Source organism: Echiichthys vipera (genome assembly GCF_963691815.1).
Source record: "Echiichthys vipera genome assembly, chromosome: 20".
Classification (NCBI taxonomy): domain Eukaryota; kingdom Metazoa; phylum Chordata; class Actinopteri; order Perciformes; family Trachinidae; genus Echiichthys; species Echiichthys vipera.
Window position 1 is genome coordinate 10,091,172 of NC_139845.1, and position 21,950 is coordinate 10,113,121.

A 21,950-nucleotide genomic window follows, 5' to 3' on the forward strand; every position below is an offset into this window, starting at 1 on the left:
TTTTTCACTCTGTCTCCCTCTGCCTTCCTTCCCTTTCCCCTTGTTTTCTTTTTCCTATTTGTCTCTGTCTCTTTCCTTCCTCCTGCACAGTCCATCTGTACAAGTGCGACGCCCAGCGTGGGAGCTGTGGTTTGTGTCTGAAGGCAGACCCGCTGTTTGGGTGTGTGTGGTGTAAAGGAGAGAACCGCTGCACCCTCAAACAACACTGCCCCCACCCCGAGAACCAGTGGCTGGAGCACAACGGCATCAACAGCAAGTGCACCCACCCACGGATCACACAGGTGGGACACACCAGCACACGGATGCACCAGTGTCCACATATTAGATATGCAAATGACATGGGCTAAGCAATATCAACATTAATGACTTTTAACTCAAAGGCCATACAAATAATTACAGTGCACTGATGGGAGCATACTTACACTCATCCCCTCTGAGACAGTGTGGCAGTTTCATTTCGACATAATGACAGACGCTGTGAGTCATCACAAGCTATTTTTTTACATCTTTTTACAGTGCTGTTACACATCTCTCATCAGAAGTTTGAATCATAATGTTATAGATCTAGAATTACTACAGCAATCATGTAAATAGGCCTTCTTAGATGTATTTCCTGTAAGTGACACAGTGCCTTACCTTAAATTTGAACACACTAGAATAATTCCATGTAAGTCCTAGAGAGAGACAAATCATCCTCATCCTCGGTAGCTATTAATCAACTCTACACAGATGGTCACAAAAACCCCCACTTAACCCATCATGATCCTGGAAAACACAGACACTGTGTGAGGCAAAGGGACTTGACCTGTGCAAGACATATAAAAGGAGCAATAGCAGAAGTGATAAGGGTCAGCAAGATGAAGGATAAGAGGATGCAAAGGAAAGATGGATGGAAAGCTGCCCAGGTGAAGGGAGAGGAGGATGGATTGGGTTTACATGAAAGAGGGGCTGACGGATGGGTAGACTGAGCCAGAGTCATATGAGACTGAAGGGGTGGAAGAAGACCCCTACACCCTCCCCATATCCACATGATGGATAAAAGGGTCCTCTCTGCATTCTTTTCCCGAGGACGAGAGTTAGGAGCAGATGGTGACTGACGAGATGAAGGGATGAAGACAGCAAGGGGAATCCCTGTAGGTGTACTAGGGAGTGATGGATTTGGATGCAGAGAGGGGAGAGGGATACAGACATGGAAGGATAATCCCTTCTCAGCTGTCCGTTCTCCTCTCTACATTCTACATAGACAGGGATATAGATAAGTGGCCGACCTTGGTGGAAATTCACCGTAAACCCCATTGTTTCTCGTAACCTTTCAGATAATGATAACCTGATAGTCAGGCAGAGGAAAGAAAAGTCTGGAATCTCTGGACACTGAGAGCACAGGCATCTCCAAACCAGAGGATTGAACTACCTTCTCCTCTACTCATCGATACCCGACCCATTGTGATCATTTTTATCCAGGCAAATCATCTCTTGAAGAAGGTGATGATAAGACGGTGTCCCTTGTTGCGCTTGTTAAAGAGTCAGGAGGGTCAGCAAGGTGCACTCTGTCATTCCTCCACTCTACTGTTTGTCTTCACCCTGAGCAGTGGATTTATTCCTAGAGATGGGCCCTGTATTTCTCTTTACATCCCTGAGGCTGCAGCAGGGACATATTGCAGCCTTCTCACGTCCCCCATAAAAACTGTCAGTGGGTGAGGAGTGAGGACTTTTCCAAGACAACCAGGGCTCTAATGCATTCTAATACGCTTCATTATAATGACATCTCCCATCAACAGTATGAGAGAGAGAGACCCACATAGAAATATGGAAAGAGAAAGGGAAAGAGAGAGAAGTGATTAAGTGTTTGCCTCTACCCAGCCATCAATTATCTTGTCAAAGTCACAAATCTAATCAACGCCTCATTGCATCTCTCTCTCTCTTTCATTCTTTTGCTTTTTCCTTCTACTTCACTATTTCTCTTTAACTCTTTGTCTCTACATCTCCATCCTCCATATTTACTAATAAATGGAGACCGTTGGTGCATTGTATGCAATCTTTTTAATTGCATGTATTGTAGCCCTGTTCCCAGAAGGCTCTTTTTTGTTAATAAGGTATCAGCAGGGAGCAGTATCAATCAGAGACACTGAAGCATTCTATTACGATATCTGCCACATGGCAGCCACAGGACTTGTGCTGTGCATGACCTGGCTCGAGTTTGCCTCTGTCATTCGAGTGGCTAGTTCCGTTCAAGTCCAGTTATTTCAGATTGTTTGAGTTCACTTCTTGGAATAATAATCCCATTAAAGTTGTTTAATGCTCATGTGGCAGTAAGATGACAATTATCATACCGATTATCACAACAAGCAAGAGCTTCAAGCCATAAGATAAAGTCACACTCACACTCACTCATCACTCTACCTGTGAACACCGCAGGGGGTCACGCTGCCAACTATAAACCAAACAGAGAGACAATAAGATTCTCTAAATCCTTGGGATCACTATTTTTCAGGGGGATTGTGACACAACACCATTAAGGCTGGGCTCCTTTCTGCAGCGTGCAGTATGAAGGACTTCTAATGACAGAGACGGATAGAAACAAACTATTCTGTGTCCGTTTCTAACATCCATCCATTTGGGCCGGCCTGATCATGTGTACGTGCGCGCACATGCACGCACACACACACACACTCTCTCTCTCTCTCTCAATGGCCAAAAAGTAATTGTGTGAGTAAAGTGCTGATGGATGTTGGAACTGCCTCATCAACAATGAGAGATGTTACTGATAAATCAAAGGACACTGTGATTACTGCAAAGATGTCACCCAATGCCAAGTTTTAAGTTAATCTTATAAAATATATTGTTATGGTTTTCAGTGAATACAGGATTGAGAAATGACAATCCCTTGACCCTGAGTCTTGACCCCTTAGTTGCTACTGGAGCGCTTATTTAATCGTTTATTGTCTCTTTTCTGCAGCTGTCCACCTTATCCCCTCACCCTTCAGCAAAGTCATTTATTTGAGAGCAGCGTAATGTGTATAAAGAAAACATTCATACTTTATCCCATCACATTATAAATATAATTTGCCATTAAAAAAGCAATTATATAAACATTTTTACAACATCTTCCTGTAAATATTGCTGACATTAATACATTTAAGTTTTGAGTAGGAAAAAAAACAATTTAGACATATTTTACACAATAAACATGGAAAAACAAGAGACAAAGAGTAGGAAACATTTATTCATACCTTTTATTACATTTACTCATCTACAATTTTCATATCCAAAATGTTTGATAGACTTGGGTTTAAATTAAACCCTGCTCTGGTGCGCTGTACCGCTGTCAGTCATGAACCCATGCTGTTTAGGGAAATAAACAAAATCAAATCTCCAAAATCATCTATATTTAAATCTCAACAGATCACACCTCTCCGGGGTCCCAGGGAGGGCGGCACGCTTGTCACTATTCGTGGTGAGAACTTGGGACTGGAGTTCAGAGAGATTCAGGATAACGTAAAGGTGGCCGAAGTGGATTGCACTCCCATACGTGAGGGCTACATTCCTGCTGAACAGTAAGTCACATCTTACATTGATGACTGAATGTAGAACATTTGCGTTTGGAACATTTACATTTAATTTACATTCCTGCAGAGCAGTGTTTCTGCTCTCCCTTCACTTGCCAAAATCCCACTGAAAGCACTTTGACCACAGCACTTCATGCCCTCCAGGGAGGGACTCTTAAGTGACATACAGATACAACACTATATGTTACCTGTGTTACACAGACAACAGAGTCATAACAAGTCAGCCTGACTACCTGATCATGAGTCAGATAACTCACCTCAGGATGTTTGTTGCCATATGTGTCTGAGGCTATGACATGACCATTAAACTAATTCTGACTGAACCTAATCCCTAGACCAGAAGACATTGGAGTTTGATTTAACTCACAGCAGTTCACATAGAGTACATGCCACTTGCAAGTGTACTGCTGTGGGAAACATAGAAAAACTCAGGCATCCATATTTCATAGAATTGCGCGCGCACACACACACACACACACACACACACACACACACACACACACACACACACACACACACACACACACACACACACACACACACACACACACACACACACACACACACACACACACACACACACACACACACACACAGTCCCATAATCATTTTAAAAAGTTCAGGAGGTTACATTTAGTTGACATATGAGTTAAATCCAGAGCTTTGGTTCCGTACAGGTGCCATCTGTCAATTATTTTAAACTAGTTTAAAGTTGGCTTATCAACAGACCCAGGGCTTCTTCTGCTAAGAAAGTAAGTTGTGTGCCAGCACTTTGTAAGCTAATGCTGACCCAGCAGAAGAGGCAGCAGTATTTGAGGTCATATGTATGAGACTTTTTCCTTTTTCTCCCACAAGTTGGCAGTGTGAGGGAGGTGAAACCGCTGCCAAATAATACATTATTTTATTAAGGTTTTAACAGGTTTAGGTCCATTCTTTCTACATAATCAGCTCAGCATTTGCTGGCAAGGTGAACTGCAGCAGGGTTTTTTTTAGGTTTTTGTATTCATTTTTGCATGTGGCCGTATATTTGGCTGTACATGCATTTCTACATGTTTTGTTTTTGTTATTTTTTACATATCCCACAGCATAATGCTAATGTACATTTGCAGGATTGTGTGTGAGATGGGTAAAGCCGAGAAGAGTCAATATACAGGGAACGTGCAGGTCTGTGTTGGGGTCGGAGAATGCAGACCAGAATTCATGGCAAAGTCCTCCAAGTACTACTATTTTGTGGTGAGTCTATATTTTCCAATATTTTATTGACTTTTTTTTATTGATCAGCATAAACATTTAGTCAGAAATAATGATTTCCCAAGTGAAAATAAATGTATTTTGCATCATCATTGGAAATGTTTTTTGTAATACATTGTGTACTAAGCTTTTTTTTTTAAATATCTACATCACTTTGATGCAGGGTTGTTTGATTTGATGGTTTAAAAGAGTATTTTGTTTCTATGAGCAAGAAGGCACCCATTCTACATGATTTAGTGGAATCGAAACACTGATGGCTATAAACATATTCTTCATGAATACTTAAAAACATACACATAACACAGTTTTTGTTTTTTTAAAACCAACTCTGCACACAATTAATCAGCATCAATCGCACATGCTAAAATAAATTTGCAGTTGTTGGCATTATGCACTTGTTTTATGGAGTTCAATCAGTTTTACTGCCAACAATTAATAGGCACTAGCCGAGTTTTATTTCTCAATGTGGTCACTGTACAAAATTATATGATGTTAGGTCTAGATGTCCCAGCACACAGCGGGCTGGAGAGATTATAAGAAAGCCAAATGAACTAAAGGGTTAATTTTATGCCCAGCTTTCAGTGGACTACATCAGTTGCTGCTGTGTTAAAGCTTTCCAAGGTATAGTGCATTTAAGTGGGATTAGTGAGCACAGGTATTTATAAAGACTCACAGACATTTTTTTAAGATGAGAATGCTCGGTTGATTATTTCTGGACCCTGCAGTGTATTAGAACTAATCAGAAATAATTTTTGTCTCAACTTCCTTCTTTTAGAAATGCTTTGCCTATTACTGATTTAGAAAGGCTTTTTTAACACAGAGTTAAGACTAGAATAAGGACAATTGTTCAATAAAACATAAAGTACTTGCTATAATAACATGAGTTAATATTTAGATTTATTCACAGCATGTTTATCTAAACTTTATTTACCTTTGCTAACTGAGGATGTCTATAATTTTGCCCGATATGTTGAATACCTAACAGATTAAGTTCTTTACCCCATATTTAGGACAGTCTATGGTCTTTTGAGCATTTCATTATTTTCTCGAGCACTACAATTTCAATGTTAAGCGCCAACCTCTGCACTTTCTCCAGATCCCAAGGATTATCAACCTGAAGCCCAGCCGAGGGCCAGTCTCTGGGGGGACCGTTGTCAACATCACCGGCAGCCACCTTGACGCTGGGAGCAACGTGTCAATCATGTTTAAGGACCAGCCATGCACTTATCTGAGGTTAGTGGGGAGCACGCCAGAGCTGATCTTGCCAATCACACTTAAACAGTCAATTAAAAGCTCAGTCACAGCCTGTGTTAGTCAAACTGCAGCGAGAAAACCGCTTTGACAGTTTTCGTCTTTGCAAGATCATATTATTTTTTTAATTTTTTTTCATACCTTTTTTTTTAAGTGAGACAATAATTAAATGTCCTTTGAGAAAAAAGTGCTGGTTATTAAAACATGGTGTATAATTTTTGTAATCATGAAGCTTCCATCTATTATTTAGTGATGGTGGATTTTTTTTCTTGGTACAGTAGATATATTTTTTTATTAATTGGAAATGGCAGTATTATTGTAATCCAGTTCAGTAAAAAAAAAAAAAAACTATGTCTACAAAAATCTCTACACGATGTCATATATTGTTGGATGAAAATATATTATTAATCTAAAATTGATTAATGCAACTAGTGATTCATCATCCTATCATGACTATAGGAGGGGTGGCCAGTGGCTTACCTGCCGCACCCACGCTTCCCTGAATGGATACGGAAATGTGTCTGTGTCCGTGAGCATAGACAGGGCTCATCTCCAGAAAGACCTGCGGTTTGAGTATGTGGAAGATCCAACCATCACCAAGATAGAGCCTGAGTGGAGTATCTACAGGTATGGTACAAGGGCACATTTCAGTCAGTTCTTTTTTCTTTTTCTGACAAAAGCTCACATTAACTTCCTGCTAATGGATATTGATGAATGCTATAGATCTTGTAGATGGAGATGTCTCAGCATGCAGCTGATTGTCAGAAATAAAGATAAGAGTGAACATAAGTTAGTGGAGTTAATAGAACGTTATAAAGTTCTAGCTAATGCCTCAGCATCAATATCACTCCCAGCACTCCCAGTGAGTGTTGTATATCATCTGTCAAAACAATCTGAGCTGTCCTTTGACTTTGTTGTCAATCTTCTCTCTCTCACACAGTGGACATACCCCAGTGACAGTGACAGGAACTAACCTGGACATCATTCAGACTCCTCTCATCAGAGCCAAATATAACAGCCATGAGACACTCAATGTAAGTGATTGCGTACACAAACAATGTGGATGATCAACGAAGCTGCCTTGTGCTTTATTTTGGTCAGGATAAAGGCAAGGTCAAATACCTGCTGGTGTTTTTGTTTTTGTCAGTCAATTTAATATCTTCACCACCATCAGTGTTTCTAAGTCCCCAACGTCCTTTGTCAGCTAGATGTCCCAAGGGAAGAGAACCACAGTAAAAGTCAAAGTAATTTTATTTTCTTCCACTAAATTCTGCAGTGCCACTTTTAGGTAAATGGGTCAAAGAAAAAACTCAGAGAACACTGAAAAGGGCATAGAGAAAATCAACAGGTTGCAATTGAATTAATAGAAAATGGTGTAATTCCTCTCCACACCTTTTGTAACAATAGGGACGTTTTTGACACCGAACTAAGAAGCACAGAGATTAGCCCTTATCCAATTCTTCTACCCTCTATTCACCTTTTTACCCAGGGGAGGATAGATAAAGCCATACAAGGGTCTCTGTGATCTGATTGAAAGAAGAGGGAGTAACAAAAGGCGGTAATGCTATCTTCATGGTCCATTTGAGCATGAGCTTGCACCACGTTTAACATCTGTGCTCACATATGTCTGCACTGGGCATTGTGTCTCTAGCTACTGTGCAGGCAGCTTGCACTTTGTACCAACATAAATTAAATGTGCCAGCAGATAATTAACTCACTCTCACTTTTTTAGACTTACACAGTTCAGTTTTGCACTGAATGTGAGGGAAACCAAAACAAAAACTCAAGCAACATGTGTGCACTGAGGAGTTTTTGGGTTGTGTTGCAGTTACCTTCCTACAGTGCAAGATGTGTGCCGAAGGTGTCCTAAAGACCTTTCAGGATTAGTCAAATTTGATATTCAAGGAGCCACTCAGAGTGACATACGGTAGCCTACTTTGAGTGGCTGCATGGCAGAGGTCTGTAAATGAGACCTATGCTAGTGATGCTTAAATTGACAATGGCCTGACAGACAGAGAGGAACAGAGATGTTGGAGGGATATTGAAGAGCATGGCAGTGACAGATCAGACAATCTGTTCTTGTGTATAAAACTGGCTTAGAGATGTGAATAAAGAGCAAGAATTTAAATCACATTACGTCAAATAAAAGACCAGGGCAAAGATGAAAAGCCACAAAACAAGAGTTAGACAAGACACTGAGAAAAGAGACACTATAATTGAGCAGCAAAGTGGTATAGAGAGAGAAGAATGACAGAATAAGAAAGAAGAAAAGATCACAGGGAAGAATAACTGGACAGGGAATAAAAATGTGATGAGAGGGTGGGGGTGTCTTTCTGGGAGGTAATGAAGGAAGGGTAAGACCTAGTTATCACTCCTGGATCTTCACACGTCAAAGCCGGATTGTGGTGAGACTGCACACGCTCTCTAAATGCACCTCATTTGGTGGCTCTTTTTGAGGAAAATACTCCAACAGGTTCTTCTTTGCACTTCTTGAAATGGAGCTTCCAGTTTTGACTTTCCAGTGGCCTTAGTGAAATGAAAACCTGTGACATGAAAGATTCACACTAACTGCTGAGAGGTCTTAGCTTAGATGAGTATAGGAAAGTTCCTGGATGTTCAAGTGCTAGTATGACACAGCTTTAGTTGCAAGGAGGATTTAGAGAAGTAATGGTGAACTTTTGAGTATGAGGTATATTGAGATCCAACCATGAAAACGTATATGAATAATGTGGACCAATACATAATCACTCACAGTAGCTTTAGTAGGATGGAAAGCACCACAACACCTCCCATAATGCACACAGCAAAATGAAGCATCATTCTCTGCATGTTAAGTTAGTTTTGTGCCAATTTACAGCATTTCTCTGCTTCCACTAAGCACTCATTTAATTTGCAGAATATTATGTTCATTCATAAATATAACATCTCCCTTCCTTTTCTGTCTTCTGCCAGTTGTGCCAGGTGCTCAGCCCTACATCCATGCTGTGCCAGGCCCCAGAGCTGCCCATCAGTCTGGCCAGGCAGCAAGAGGTGCCTGAGAGACCTGATGAGTTTGGCTTCAAACTGGACGATGTACAGGCTCTGATGGCACTCAACAACACTAACTTTATCTACTACCCTAATCCTGAGTTTGAAGCACTCAGTGTGTCTGGGGTGCTGGAGCTTAAACCTGGATCACCCATTATACTAAAGGTATGAGGATAGGTATTACCCACACATTAGTATTTATTGATCGTAAGTTATTGGCTTTCAGTTACTCATAACATGTTTTTATGTCATTCTGCAATATTGTAAAGATATAAATGTGTTGGTAATTTTCTTACCCCTTTCTTTAACAAACTCCTATTATGCATGAACTCTTTCCTTCAGGGGAGGAACTTCCTTCCACCAACTAATAGTGGAAATGGAAAGCTGAACTACACAGTTCTTATTGGCGAGAAGCCCTGCATGTTGACAGTGTCAGAGACCCAGCTGCTCTGTGAGTCACCCAACCTGACGGGTCGACACAAGGTCCTGGTGAGTGACATGCTCACAAAGACGAGAGAGAGAGAGAGAGAGAGAGACACACACACACACACACACACACACAGATACACATGACAAATAGGCAGGTTATGTTGGAGAAGGCAGACAGACCTACAAATCGATTGACAGTTTGACAGACAGACATTCCTTGTGTTGCTTTCTATCCATCCTCTTGCCCACTTTGAGACGGACTACAGCTCTAATCCAATCCGCTGTGTGGTTCCTGTTTCTGCCCACAAGCAGCCAAAGACAAACAAATAAGCCTTCAATAAGAAGGATTAGGGCCCCGGCAAACTCAATAAAGATTCCATTTGTGGTTTTAAATGGGACCACTTTGGGCAAAGCGCTTCCTGATGTTACCACCTGAAGCCGGCGTCATAGAAAGAGATGGACACATTTCTGTAACACAGTTACTAGATGCACAAATAAACAGAAGTGTGTATAAATTTAAAGACCAAATCAATATGTCTGTCTGTCTGGATTTTCATCTTGATTTTGAAAACAGAAATGCTTTATAGACTTAAAAGGGTATTACAGAGGCAACATTATGTCATGGTTCATAGATTATATAATTTGCCTTAAAGAACATTGTGCTTTTTGCTTAATTGACGCTTATTTCTCTCTTTCAAGGGTCAAAATAGTGAAGCTCTCCTCTAATTAAAGCTGTGGTATACTGAACCACACGTCTCATATTTATGACCTTTTTAAGGAAGCAAATTGTGTATTTATGTACCGTAGATGCATTCATTAATTATAATTTGCCTCTATCTTTCACCATCACAAGGCACGTGTGGGTGGAATCGAGTTTTCCCCAGGTGTGGTCCACATCACGTCCGACAGCCCGCTCAGCAGTACGGCAATCATTGGCATTGCTGCTGCCGGCGCCCTGCTCATCCTCTTCATCGTGGTGGTTCTCATTGCCTACAAGCGCAAGTCTCGTGAAAGTGACCTGACCTTGAAGAGGCTGCAGATGCAGATGGACAACCTTGAGTCACGTGTTGCTCTAGAGTGCAAAGAGGGTAAGAGGCTGATGTGTAAGAGGTTTTCTGTCTGTTACAAGCCAAACATGCAATTGCATTAAAATGTGTTCATGGTATTAAGTATTGGCAGCATTTAGTGTTACCACTTCAGCTGCTATCATTTGACTGTTAACTGTATTAGATCATCGGTGCCATAACAATATTATTAGAAGCAAGAAGCATGTTTTGCTATAGAAAATAACTGGTTTGTGTATCTGATTTATCCATCAGCTTTTGCAGAGCTGCAGACAGACATCCATGAGCTGACCAGTGATTTGGATGGAGCAGGAATCCCCTTCTTAGACTACAGGACCTACACCATGAGGGTCCTCTTCCCAGGCATCGAGGAACATCCTGTACTCCGAGATCTGGAGGTATGGTAGAGGACTTCACTAATATTCAAATTGTATAATAGCTAGACTGTACCACGTTTAGTCAGTGTATGTTTTGACAAAAGAACATCTTGCAGTTGGCTAAAACAGTAGATTTTACATGTGGGGATTTTTATTGGTGATGCAAAAAGAATACTTTCTACATACAGCAGGGCATAAACACATCCTTGATGACCAATATTTACAGCATTTCAGTTGAATAGATATCCCAGTAGTTGTTTGGATCATCAATTTGTTGTAATTCTTGAAAAGAGGACAGCTAGATAAAAGAAGTTGATACCAATTTCCATTCACTCTAAATATTGTAAATATTACATGTGTGTCTACCTGCTCTTTCAATCTCTATCAAATTAAAAATCTCAACGCAATTAGCCTTATTTGAAATTAGAACAGGATGAACAAGCAAATTAACAATGTGGTGGGTCACAGTAGGTGTAATTGACACCGATGTTGTTTGTGTTTCTGTCTGGTAAACAAAAGCCTTTTGACGGCCGACAACAAGACTTTTTCAAAAGCAAACAAGGCAGCCTTCAGGAGCGCACTCTCATTAATAACTCAAATGATATGAGACGTTGCTCCATTTCCTCTCTCCACCTCAAAAACAAATTAAAAGTCAATCAGTGGGAGAAAAGCAAAAAAAAAAAAATCAAGTCATTTATCCTCATGGTGACATTGATAGACAGCCATAATTGAGGAGGTCGTCTTGTTCCATTAAGAGAATGATGGACCCGCATTTGACTGCCCTGGGGTTGGCCACTCTATCCCTGATGAGAATTTCCCAGTAATAAGCAATATTAATTATGTTTTAATTGGTATAAATGTCGAAATGTATGAGGAGTATAATGTGGAATAGGAGCCTGATGAAAAAGGCAGCATGCTAGTCTTTGGTGGTTGATGGCTACTTAATTGTTATTGATGTGTCAGATAATTTCAAGTAAAGTTTTTACCTTGGGTTGTACACAGAAATAGTACGGGTGATAGGAATTCTGTCTAGGATGACTAAAAAAATTGGGATTTGCTCAGTACATGAATATTTTAAAACATACCAGGCACACTGTTAATACAAGAATTGTATGTAGCAAGTTATTATTATTTTTCAGCCCAATAAAGCCTGCTTGTGGACATTTTGTGTTCCTTGTAACTGTTGTGGTTTATTTTTTATTCTCCCAACACTTTCACTTCACACCTAACCTTCATATTTCTTGCTGCTTTTGTGTGATTTTCTTCATGCCATTATACCTGATTCAGTTTCAGCAGTCTTTACCTGTAAGCCCGCCAAGCATATTCCACTAACTCTTTGGGGATTGTTTGTAGGTCGGGACATTTTGCTGTTTTCATGCACTCTCTTTCCATAATCCAAAGAGACACGTTCAACATGTTTGTATACGATACTGTATATTGGTTGGATCTTTAAGCCATAATATTCACAGTTTATTTGGGTAGATATATGGGAAGGCAGAAACATGTACACACGCACTTCAGTGTGTGCCCTAAGACTTCCAAATGTGCCTGTATTCACACACTTTACTGTAGTACTACTATACAAACACACATGCACACACAAACATTGTACACATCTTGTCAGGTGCTATGGAATTAGACTTGCAACTTAACAATTGCTCCCAGCAGATTACAAGAGGTTCCTCCAGGAAACGAAAAAGACTGAACATATGCTGGCTGACAGCTGCATTGGGTACAAAGAGAAGTGCTCTTGAAAGATAAAAAAGAAGCATAATCTCAATAGCTGCTTTTTATGAAAAACAAATTGAGAAAGGAAATGTGTAGCAAGTAACTACTATAAATGGTGCAGGGACAATCTGGGCAGATGAGGGGAATTCACATCACTGCACTCCTTTTCAACTTGCATTAGTGTGGAACACAGCAGCATTGAGGTAATAAACATTCCCTCAAGAGGCTTATTGTTTTCCTGCCTTTATTCTCAACCTTCAGACTAAACGTAACAAATGCTGGAAGATTTTAAATTCCTCATCTCCCTAGATTCTCTTTTCTTTTCTTTTTCTCCCCTTTTCATCTATTTACTGCATCTTTAGGGACAGAAAAATATACCTGAATTTGTTTAACCACTTCAGTTCAAATGAGCTGATGACTAATTGGGGTGGACATTGTGTGTGCCCCACAGAATCTGTACTTTTTCCCCTCCTTGTTATTATTAATATCTCAGTCAAATTAAAATGTCTCGTGTTTCCTCACAGGTGCCAGGCTACCGCCAGGAGCAAGTGGAGAAGGGACTGAAGCTCTTTGGCCAGCTCATTAACAACAAGGTCTTCCTGCTGTGTTTTATTCGCACTCTTGAGGCCCAGCGTGGTTTCTCCATGAGGGACCGTGGCAACGTTGCCTCACTTATCATGACAGTGCTGCAGAGCAAGTTGGAGTACGCCACTGATGTCCTAAAGCACCTGCTGTCTGACCTCATAGACCGCAACCTTGAGAGCAAGAACCACCCCAAGCTGCTGCTACGCAGGTAGGAACCAGTTTAACTCTACTCCTATCAATGTCTAACAAGTGCCCAAAGTTACAGAGCTGGTAGTGGCTATTGTGGATGTAGTTGCTTTGCTGCACTGCAACTTGCACTGCCTTATGAAAGATGTAGATAGACAGGAAAGGGTAGCGAGAAGGGGACAACATGCGGCAAAGGGATGTGGGTTGGAATCAAACATCTTGCTGCTACACCTTCAGTATAAGGGGCACACTCTCTACCAGGTGAGCTACCCTGTACCCTTATATTCCTACAGATTAGTGTCAAACCTTTACTATCAAGGATAGTTAAATCTACTCTATCTGTACTTATGTCCATCTCTGTGACATGTTTGGTTTAACTTCTGTGACCTTGAAATGCTGGCTCTGTCTGAGATACACCAGAGTACATAGCCATGCACATCATTAGCAAAATAATTAGGATTAATTAGGAGTGTATCCAATTTCAAATAGCTCAAGAAGAGAAAAAAACACTCCTTTAGGAAAAACAGGAGAACTGTGAGAGCTGGCACTCGGCACAATCACCGTCCTCCCTTAGATTTGTAGTCAAAGCTTCGCTGGTATGCACTTGAACACGGCACTGTATGTGATTATGCATCTTGCTAACAGTGTTTGGTAAATGTGATGATTATGGTTACTTGACTAAACTGGCTCCCTCACAGCTGTTAGACACAGTATGTGTGTAATATTTGCATGCATGTCTATACGTATATATACATGGTATTGCTTGGGGGTTGTCAGTCAAGTCCTGACACCCCAGAGGATGGAAGGCATGTCACAAATTAATTTGCTCTTCTCGTTTCAATTAAAATTCTTATTTTCCCCCTAGCCAAATCTCATCTCTGCCAGAAAATACACACAAATATATCTAGCATGTATTATGTGAAGAGGAGTGAAATGAATGCTGTCCATTCACAAGGCAGTGGGCATATTTATCTCATGAAAGACTGTTTAGACGCTACTTGTGGATTCAGATAGAGATTAATGCTATCTGGGCAGGAGGTATGATAAATTGAAGCCAGAGCTCACTGAGCATGGCGCAGCAACTAAACAATAGAGTGGCCGCTGATCCTGCAGTAGATACAACACAAGAGATGGTAGGTACAGTAGCGACAATGAGACGTCGTCAAGGACAATGGAGGCACTTAAAACTGTGTCACCAAGGTAAGGAAAACTGACTGCTGGGGCATGAAGGCAAGCAGTGAGATTAGCTCTTTAATCACTTAGTTCACATGTCACCAGCACCTCCTATACCCACATATGGTTCATTTATATCATGTCAGAGTTTGATTTGATTGTGAATTTAGGATGAAGTTATCTAAGAAATAATCATAGTAGTGCAAGGACAACTGTTCTTCAAGCACAGTCCAAATACAACACACACTCTTCTATCACACTTTCTCTCCACATTCCTCCAGGAAAACCCTGAAGGGAAACACCATCACATTCAGCCAGCACTGGAGGGAGAGCACATGTTTACAACAAATGCACGCCCAGTTGCTGATTGCCCATTGTAATACACAGGATTGTGATTGCCACTTATCAAACGGTTTTCATCGCATTTTTCCTCTTTGGACATGCTTGTTAGTCCTTCAACATCCCAGCATGCATTTCAGATGTGGTGAGGCAGTGTGATCAAGCTAAGCCACCCCATAGTGTGGGCTGACTGGCATGTCCTTGGATAGCAGCTGAAAATAGCCTTGATACACAGGCATAAGGCTGTGAAGATGAAGCTTAATCTTGTTTGGAAAGATAGCACCCCCACATATCTTCCTCTCTTTCTTTAATTTGTTCTGTTTTCTTTCTTTCTCTCTCTCTTTCAACACATTTGCCCCTTTGAGTGTTATTCGCCCTCACTACCTTCCACTGCTCATTGCTCGCACCTCTATTTGTCTTCAGTGCTTATGCTTGTGCTGCTTGTGTCACACCGTCACTATCTTTATCTTTCCCTACCTCTTATACTCGCTCTCTCAATCTATATCGCCAGCTCTTCCTCTCCTCCTTTTCCCCTCCCCTGTATTCTTGATTGCTAAATCAATGCTTAAAGTGCGTGAGCAGGGTGTCTCTGGCACAGCATCTGAGCATGGCTACCCACTGCCTCCTCATCCAAGAAGAGTGTGTGTGTGTGTGTATGTGTGTGTGTGTGTGTGTGTGTGTGTGTGTGTGTGTGTGTGTGTGTGTGCGTGTGTTTGTGTGTGTGTGTGTGTGTGTGTGTGCGCGCACATTTTCTCCCTCTGCACACAAACACACATCCTTCCATCTGTCCCATCTTAACCTGTGCTGAAGCACAACCAGCAGGCAAGCTAACTAAGGAGAGCCTTCCACAACCATCTGTCGCTTTCCTTGATGCATTCTCCTCCTGCAACTCCTCTCTTCCTTCCATTCCTCCATCTCTCACTCGCCTTCCCCCACTTCCATCCCTGCAGAGTTAAACAGTCTTTCCATAGCCTTAAGTTTAGTTTGGCTGCAGTTGGTGTGTCAAAATAACAGTTTTAATATCAGTCAAAAGATGAAAGCCCAATATGTTCTTTCCATCACCACAACCTTGCTTTGGCTCCAACCCGCCCATACAACCATCACACAGGGTTAAAGAGCTAGCTGTCACTTTGACACTGTTGACATATGATGACCAGTCTTCCTCACTGGAAGGTAGAGTGGAAAATGGAAATTATTTCTGATCTCAGGATGACTGATTCTTAGATGCAGTTACATTTTTCAGTTAACACATCTGCCATTACTCCGTTTTATTAGAATGGAGTCTTACAATTAGTCTTTTCCTTTAATCTTACCACAAGGCTCAAGCCACAGAGAAAGGCACACAGCCTGTATTCAAAGACTGTGCCTTTAAACGAGCCATTAGGACTTCTGAACAGTTGTGATGTCACAACTATACTACAGTGTATATATACAGTAGGTACAGTAGAAAGTGCTACTACAGTGCCTTTACAGTCATTACTAGCTACCCAGCTGCAATGATGGTGCAGAGACACCAAGTGCGCAGATGCAGAAGACCCTGAAATGCTGACCAATCAGAGCAGACTGGACTTTTTCAGGATGGGGTGCTACAGAGACATACGCTAAAATAGAAATAATTGCAATGATGTGAAGGATCATTCTAAACTTTAGAATCTAAAGTGTAAACTAAATATCAGTATAGGAGAGAGACTGTTTGATTTGATTAGATGGGAAGGAAAACAGTATTACTTTGAATTGAATTGTCTTTGTTGGTTAGATTTAACACTCACATCTACCATCGAAGATTCACTGCTCTCCAGAAAGTAACCGTTTTTCAGAAAGTGCCCATTTCATAGAGATACAAAAATACATTTTATTGGCAGCTATAGCCAACCAAAATGTTAAATGTGTGATGAAGCACAGGTTTCCTACCCTACCTCAGTAATCGGGGGAACTAAGCACTGCCAGGTCCCCTTTGCTCTAGATAATTCTCAATGCCCACTGCCCCTCTGACCAGCTGCCAACAAGGCAAGCCTGACCATGCCAACATGCCACGGCACATTTCATTGCATTAACCCAAACATAGGTTGAACTGTGTTTTGAGTAGCAGCTGAGGAAAGGTTTGAAAAGCTTGTTTGAAAGTTGTAACACCAAATGCTAACGTTAGATCTTAAAGCAGCTCCATCACAGTGCCGTTTTTATCCTTATTCCCCATGCACTATCCTATGATCGAGAATGAGCATAAGCAAACTGGCGGGCCATGCCAAGACTTCTTATTACAGAGGAGCCGGCACCCGCTGCCAGAAGCACACACACACACACACACACACACACACACACAAACAATAAATACTAGTTAGCACACATGGTAATTTATGAATACATATGCAGTGGGATTCAGTTGTGCTTTTCGCAAGTTAGCTTTAAAACAGCCTCACACTTGTTCACTTACACAAGCACACAAAAACACAATATCTATTGCAAGTGAGTAAGGAAGGGACGTTTACAAAAAAGAAAGGGAAGGCCAGACTCAGCCAACCCATTTCTTCTTGTTCATTTCTTCATTTTCCTTTCCCCATACTCCCTCCCTCTTTCCTTCCCTGTTCACCTCCTCCTTTCTCCATGTTCCTTTCATCCCTTTGATAGATGGGCTACATTTTGTGGAAATGGAGAGGATTTGGAAGTGTGTATGATTACAGGATCCCGAATGGGGAAGCCAAAGGGAGGGCGGAAGACAGCGAGGACACATGAGATCAAAGATGAAAAGTGACCTTGTTGACCCTTGGATCTGTGGACAAAGGAAGGGCGGGAGGGGCTGCAATAAAAAAAATGCAGGCACAGTGAGAGGCAGGAAGTTAATCCCCTCCAGGTGTTGTGCCAGTGTTGGCGGGGGGGGGGGGGGGGGGGGTGCCAGGCCAGCACACTGGCACAGTGGACATTATATCCCCCCTCATGCCTCACTGTGGAGCCCCTTAAAGAGGCTGTCTGAATGGTGAGAGGTGGGAGGGCTGCAGGTGGCAGCTGAAACAAAACCTACACAGACGGACACAATGGACACTAATCCTGAAATATTGATGCCTATGGTAGTTGCTCATTGAAAGCCAAGGGAGGGGTGTGTGGGTGTGTGTGTGTTTGAGCTGTTCTGACAGATTACCCACACACCCCTGCTGCTGGTCAAGAAGGTTGCTGTCAAAGGATATCCGATCCTAGCCTCTCCTCTTTCTCTCCTCGCCACCACCGCTGTTGTTATTATGTATGCAGATTAGTCATTCACACGGGATCAATCACACTGTTGGCCCAGGTCAACACATACACACAGACACAGACACATATGCACACCATTTTGCCACACCAGTGGAGCATGGATGCCAGGCAGAGAAAGAGAGGGAGATGTATTCATTCACTTTCTATTGTGCACGTATCGAGTGTTCAGTCCAGTGAATAGGCAAGGGAGTGCTTGATAATGAGGCCAGTGTTATTACAGAGCTGCTCCAGCCCCTGACGACATCAATCCACTGGGATCAAATAAAGGCTTTTAATTGCTTTGCCTCATATTAAAATCCCTGCCACCATAGACGAGCTGCCCTTGGCGTGCCTGAGCATAAAAGCCAGCCGAAAGATTGTCTGAAAGGCCATCATATGTGCAAAGGCTCTCTCAATTCATGTCTTTGCAATTATATTTGTGTAACGAAAGCCTATTCATTAGCAGCGGTCATCATTTTTAGGAGAATATTTGATGACAGTGTTGAATATTTATGATGGTAATAAGAGCGTAGGGTATAATATGTTCATTATGTGCTTTGTGTCTATCTGTTTGCAGGACTGAATCTGTTGCAGAGAAAATGCTGACCAACTGGTTTACGTTCCTCCTCTACAAGTTTCTTAAGGTAGCTCTTTAATAGTTATTTTAAACTTTACTGAATCTCTCAAAGTCCCCCTCCAATCCTAAACAATGTATTCATTCTTGTTCCTACAGTTGAATGTTATAAGCAGAGTCTGACACTCGAAGGCTGTTTTCACATTCATCTACTGAAAGTAGAAAGTTTATCTGTGCTCATTGAAAATCCTTTTTTTGTGGAAAAACCACATCAGACACAAATTATTATTATAAAAAGTAGTGTACTTTTTAAAAAACTGAATCTTAAAACAGGTCTGGAGGGAATCTTTACGCTCCATGAGTTAGCCCCAACCAAGTTGATTAAATCACTGTCAACTCACTGCTGGCTTCAATGGTGTCTTAACAGAATGCTCCTAATGGTTGTATTTCTTACTCTCAAATGTGTGAATTGACTGGATATCTGTTTATTCTGACAGAAAACTATTATTTATTCATGTATTTTCTGGGCTGTAAAATGTCACAAAAATACACAAAGATGTCAACTCTTCATGGCAGTAACGTAATTTGAGGTATAATTACATAACATAAAGTACATAAGTAAGTACATAAACATAACTTTAGTTTGCATGGAATTAGAAAGATTTTTTTGCATAGTTTTTTTTGCAAGTCTTCAGTAAAAGCCAGTCTTTCTATTTAACTCTAAGATTCATTAGAAATGTCTTGTGCTTTTTCCGCTGGCATGTATGCAAATGGGAATGTGCCGTTAAAGAGACGTACATCTGACTCCATAGCGCACCAGTATTCACTAAAAGCAAAATTCCCCAGTCCTCTCTACCCTTAAGTTAAGAAAACGTGTCACCATCATTTTGTTTTTCTCTTCCATCTATCTACCCATTATTTTACTGCTGCTGGGAGAAGAATAGCACAATGAAAAATGGCCAATCTCTTCTGTTTGATAAACAACAGTGTTTTCAAGAGGGAAGGCGGGGGTGGCTTCAAATCTTTTATGGCATTTTTCCCTGTTGATCTATTAAACCGTCCCAAAACTCTGGTTTCATTTCCGCAAAGTTTATATATTGACAGGTGGTACAATTTTCTTTAATTTAGGGGTACAATAAAGTTTGGGACATGATCTAGCTCAGCAATTTGGCAGCCTAGAAATAAAATAACAAAACAGCAACTACAACATTTCAGAAAGATATTTTCTCAAACTTGATTAAACTTTACTGTAATTTAATCCAGTGTAGAAATAGCTTCAAAGTTTTCTTCCTCCCTCCAAACTTTTCTTTCAAATTTCTTTGCAGGAGTGTGCAGGGGAACCTCTCTTCTCCCTTTTCTGTGCCATCAAGCAGCAGATGGAGAAAGGCCCCATTGACTCCATCACAGGAGAGGCACGCTACTCGCTCAGCGAGGACAAGCTCATCAGACAACAGATTGACTACAAGACGCTGGTAAGGGGTTCAACCGTCCAGGGGTACAAGGGCTAAGCACGGACACTTAATATGCTCTCAGGGAACAGGGGAGGGAAGAAGGGTGGTTATGGGTTGTCAGTCAGGAGATGAGCAACGGGACATAAAGTTGTCGTTGTCACGCTTGACATGCAGGGGGCACAGGAGTGGCGACCTCGCTTCCTGTAGAGACTGGAGCTGTCGAGGAAAAGAGCAGGGCCTCGGAATGAGGAGAAAGGAAAGAGACTATGCTTGTAAATATGTCTGTATAAGCAGAGGGATGCCGGAGCTATCTCCTTCTGGAACCTCTCATTTATTCCCAGTCTATAGCTGTTTGTTGACTTGTTTGTACTCTGCATTCTGAGAGGTTCATACCCTATTAATGTCTCTGGTGAACTGTAATAAGGAAAAAAAAAAAAAATATTAGAAACTTCTTATTCTCCTCCTTCCGTATCAGTTTTTGTCCCACTATTGAAACCTGCAAATTGATTGGGAATATTGTGCAATGACTTTTGTCAGAGACTCCCCTAGTTGTTTTCACGAAAAATTGCTAATTTTAAACGGGTCAGGAGACTTATATTTGTTTAGCTAAATGGGCATTTTACGAAATCGCTGCGTACGCCTCGTCCAATTTTCTAAAGATTATACATCAGTTTCTTCACTGAAGGACCCTGTCGTTCGTAGTAAAACAGGTTTTCGATACACATTTCACACCTTTGATTTTGAGCCAAGTATTTTTGATAGTAAGTGCCACAAGTGCTATCACATCCAGCGCCTGGACAGATTTCTTAAAAATCTGTCTAATATCCACTACAACAGTCACAACTTCTACTACCAAGTATCAGAATGGGTAAAAGTCAGGCACACAAAATTTCTTGCAAAATCTAGTTATGTTTATTTGTGCTCATATTGGTATTCAGGTAATTTCGCCAACACCTGGAGACAGTACTGATGAATATGCTAATAATATTATAATTAGCCAGTTTACTGCTCAACAAATGAGGTAGCACATTGCTGTTTCACTTCAAGCTCTGAGGAAAAAGCAGTTTCCCTGATGAATGATCAATTCTCTCAAAGACCCTTTGGCAAGCACATTATTATTTCAGGTTCATTGACTATCAATCCACTGTGCATATTAACAAAGAACACACACACCTCCTCTATTCAAAAGTGTATACATTCCTTAGATATACTGTAGCACAATTTATCCTTTGCACTAAATCAACTTGGAATAATGTTTTTATTTTTCCACGTTGACTGTGTATTTCTGCTACAGGTGGTGAACTGCATCCATCCAGAGAATGAGAAAAGCCCAGAGATCCAGGTGAAGGTGCTGAACTGTGATACCATCAGCCAGGTGAAGGAGAAGATCCTGGATGCCATCTACAAGAACGTGCCACACTCCCACCGCCTAAAAGCCTCCGACATGGACCTAGGTACAACCCTTTGACCTATATATATATATATATATAATGTGAAAAAAGCAGGCTCAAAGTCATCTTTGGTGCATTACATTTCCTTTTGTTTACTGTGCAGGTTAAGTCTAATGACAAAAGTTCCCATGCCAGTCCTTCCATCTAGTCCTGTCATGACTGGCTGTTGAAGAGATTCAGATTTTCAGGATTGTTGTCTTGCTCCAACGCATCCCTTTAGTTACCGAACAGCTTGTCAAAAACATTTCAAACAATGCAGTGTTTCCCATCAATGTG

At 41.2% G+C, this 21,950-nt stretch overlaps 1 protein-coding gene across 1 annotated transcript in view; it reads left to right on the forward strand.

The window, feature by feature from the left end:
* Positions 1 to 21,950, forward strand: part of plxna4 (plexin A4) — a 202,882-nt gene that overhangs the window by 156,863 nt on the left and 24,069 nt on the right. The window contains exons 11-24 of the mRNA XM_083934813.1: positions 91 to 281; positions 3,403 to 3,554; positions 4,676 to 4,799; positions 5,914 to 6,050; positions 6,528 to 6,695; positions 7,009 to 7,102; positions 9,021 to 9,260; positions 9,438 to 9,584; positions 10,378 to 10,612; positions 10,844 to 10,986; positions 13,218 to 13,486; positions 18,776 to 18,842; positions 20,098 to 20,244; positions 21,518 to 21,677. Of these exons, the coding sequence (XP_083790939.1) occupies positions 91 to 281; positions 3,403 to 3,554; positions 4,676 to 4,799; positions 5,914 to 6,050; positions 6,528 to 6,695; positions 7,009 to 7,102; positions 9,021 to 9,260; positions 9,438 to 9,584; positions 10,378 to 10,612; positions 10,844 to 10,986; positions 13,218 to 13,486; positions 18,776 to 18,842; positions 20,098 to 20,244; positions 21,518 to 21,677 (2,274 nt within the window). The remainder of the gene's footprint in view (positions 1 to 90; positions 282 to 3,402; positions 3,555 to 4,675; positions 4,800 to 5,913; positions 6,051 to 6,527; positions 6,696 to 7,008; positions 7,103 to 9,020; positions 9,261 to 9,437; positions 9,585 to 10,377; positions 10,613 to 10,843; positions 10,987 to 13,217; positions 13,487 to 18,775; positions 18,843 to 20,097; positions 20,245 to 21,517; positions 21,678 to 21,950) is intronic.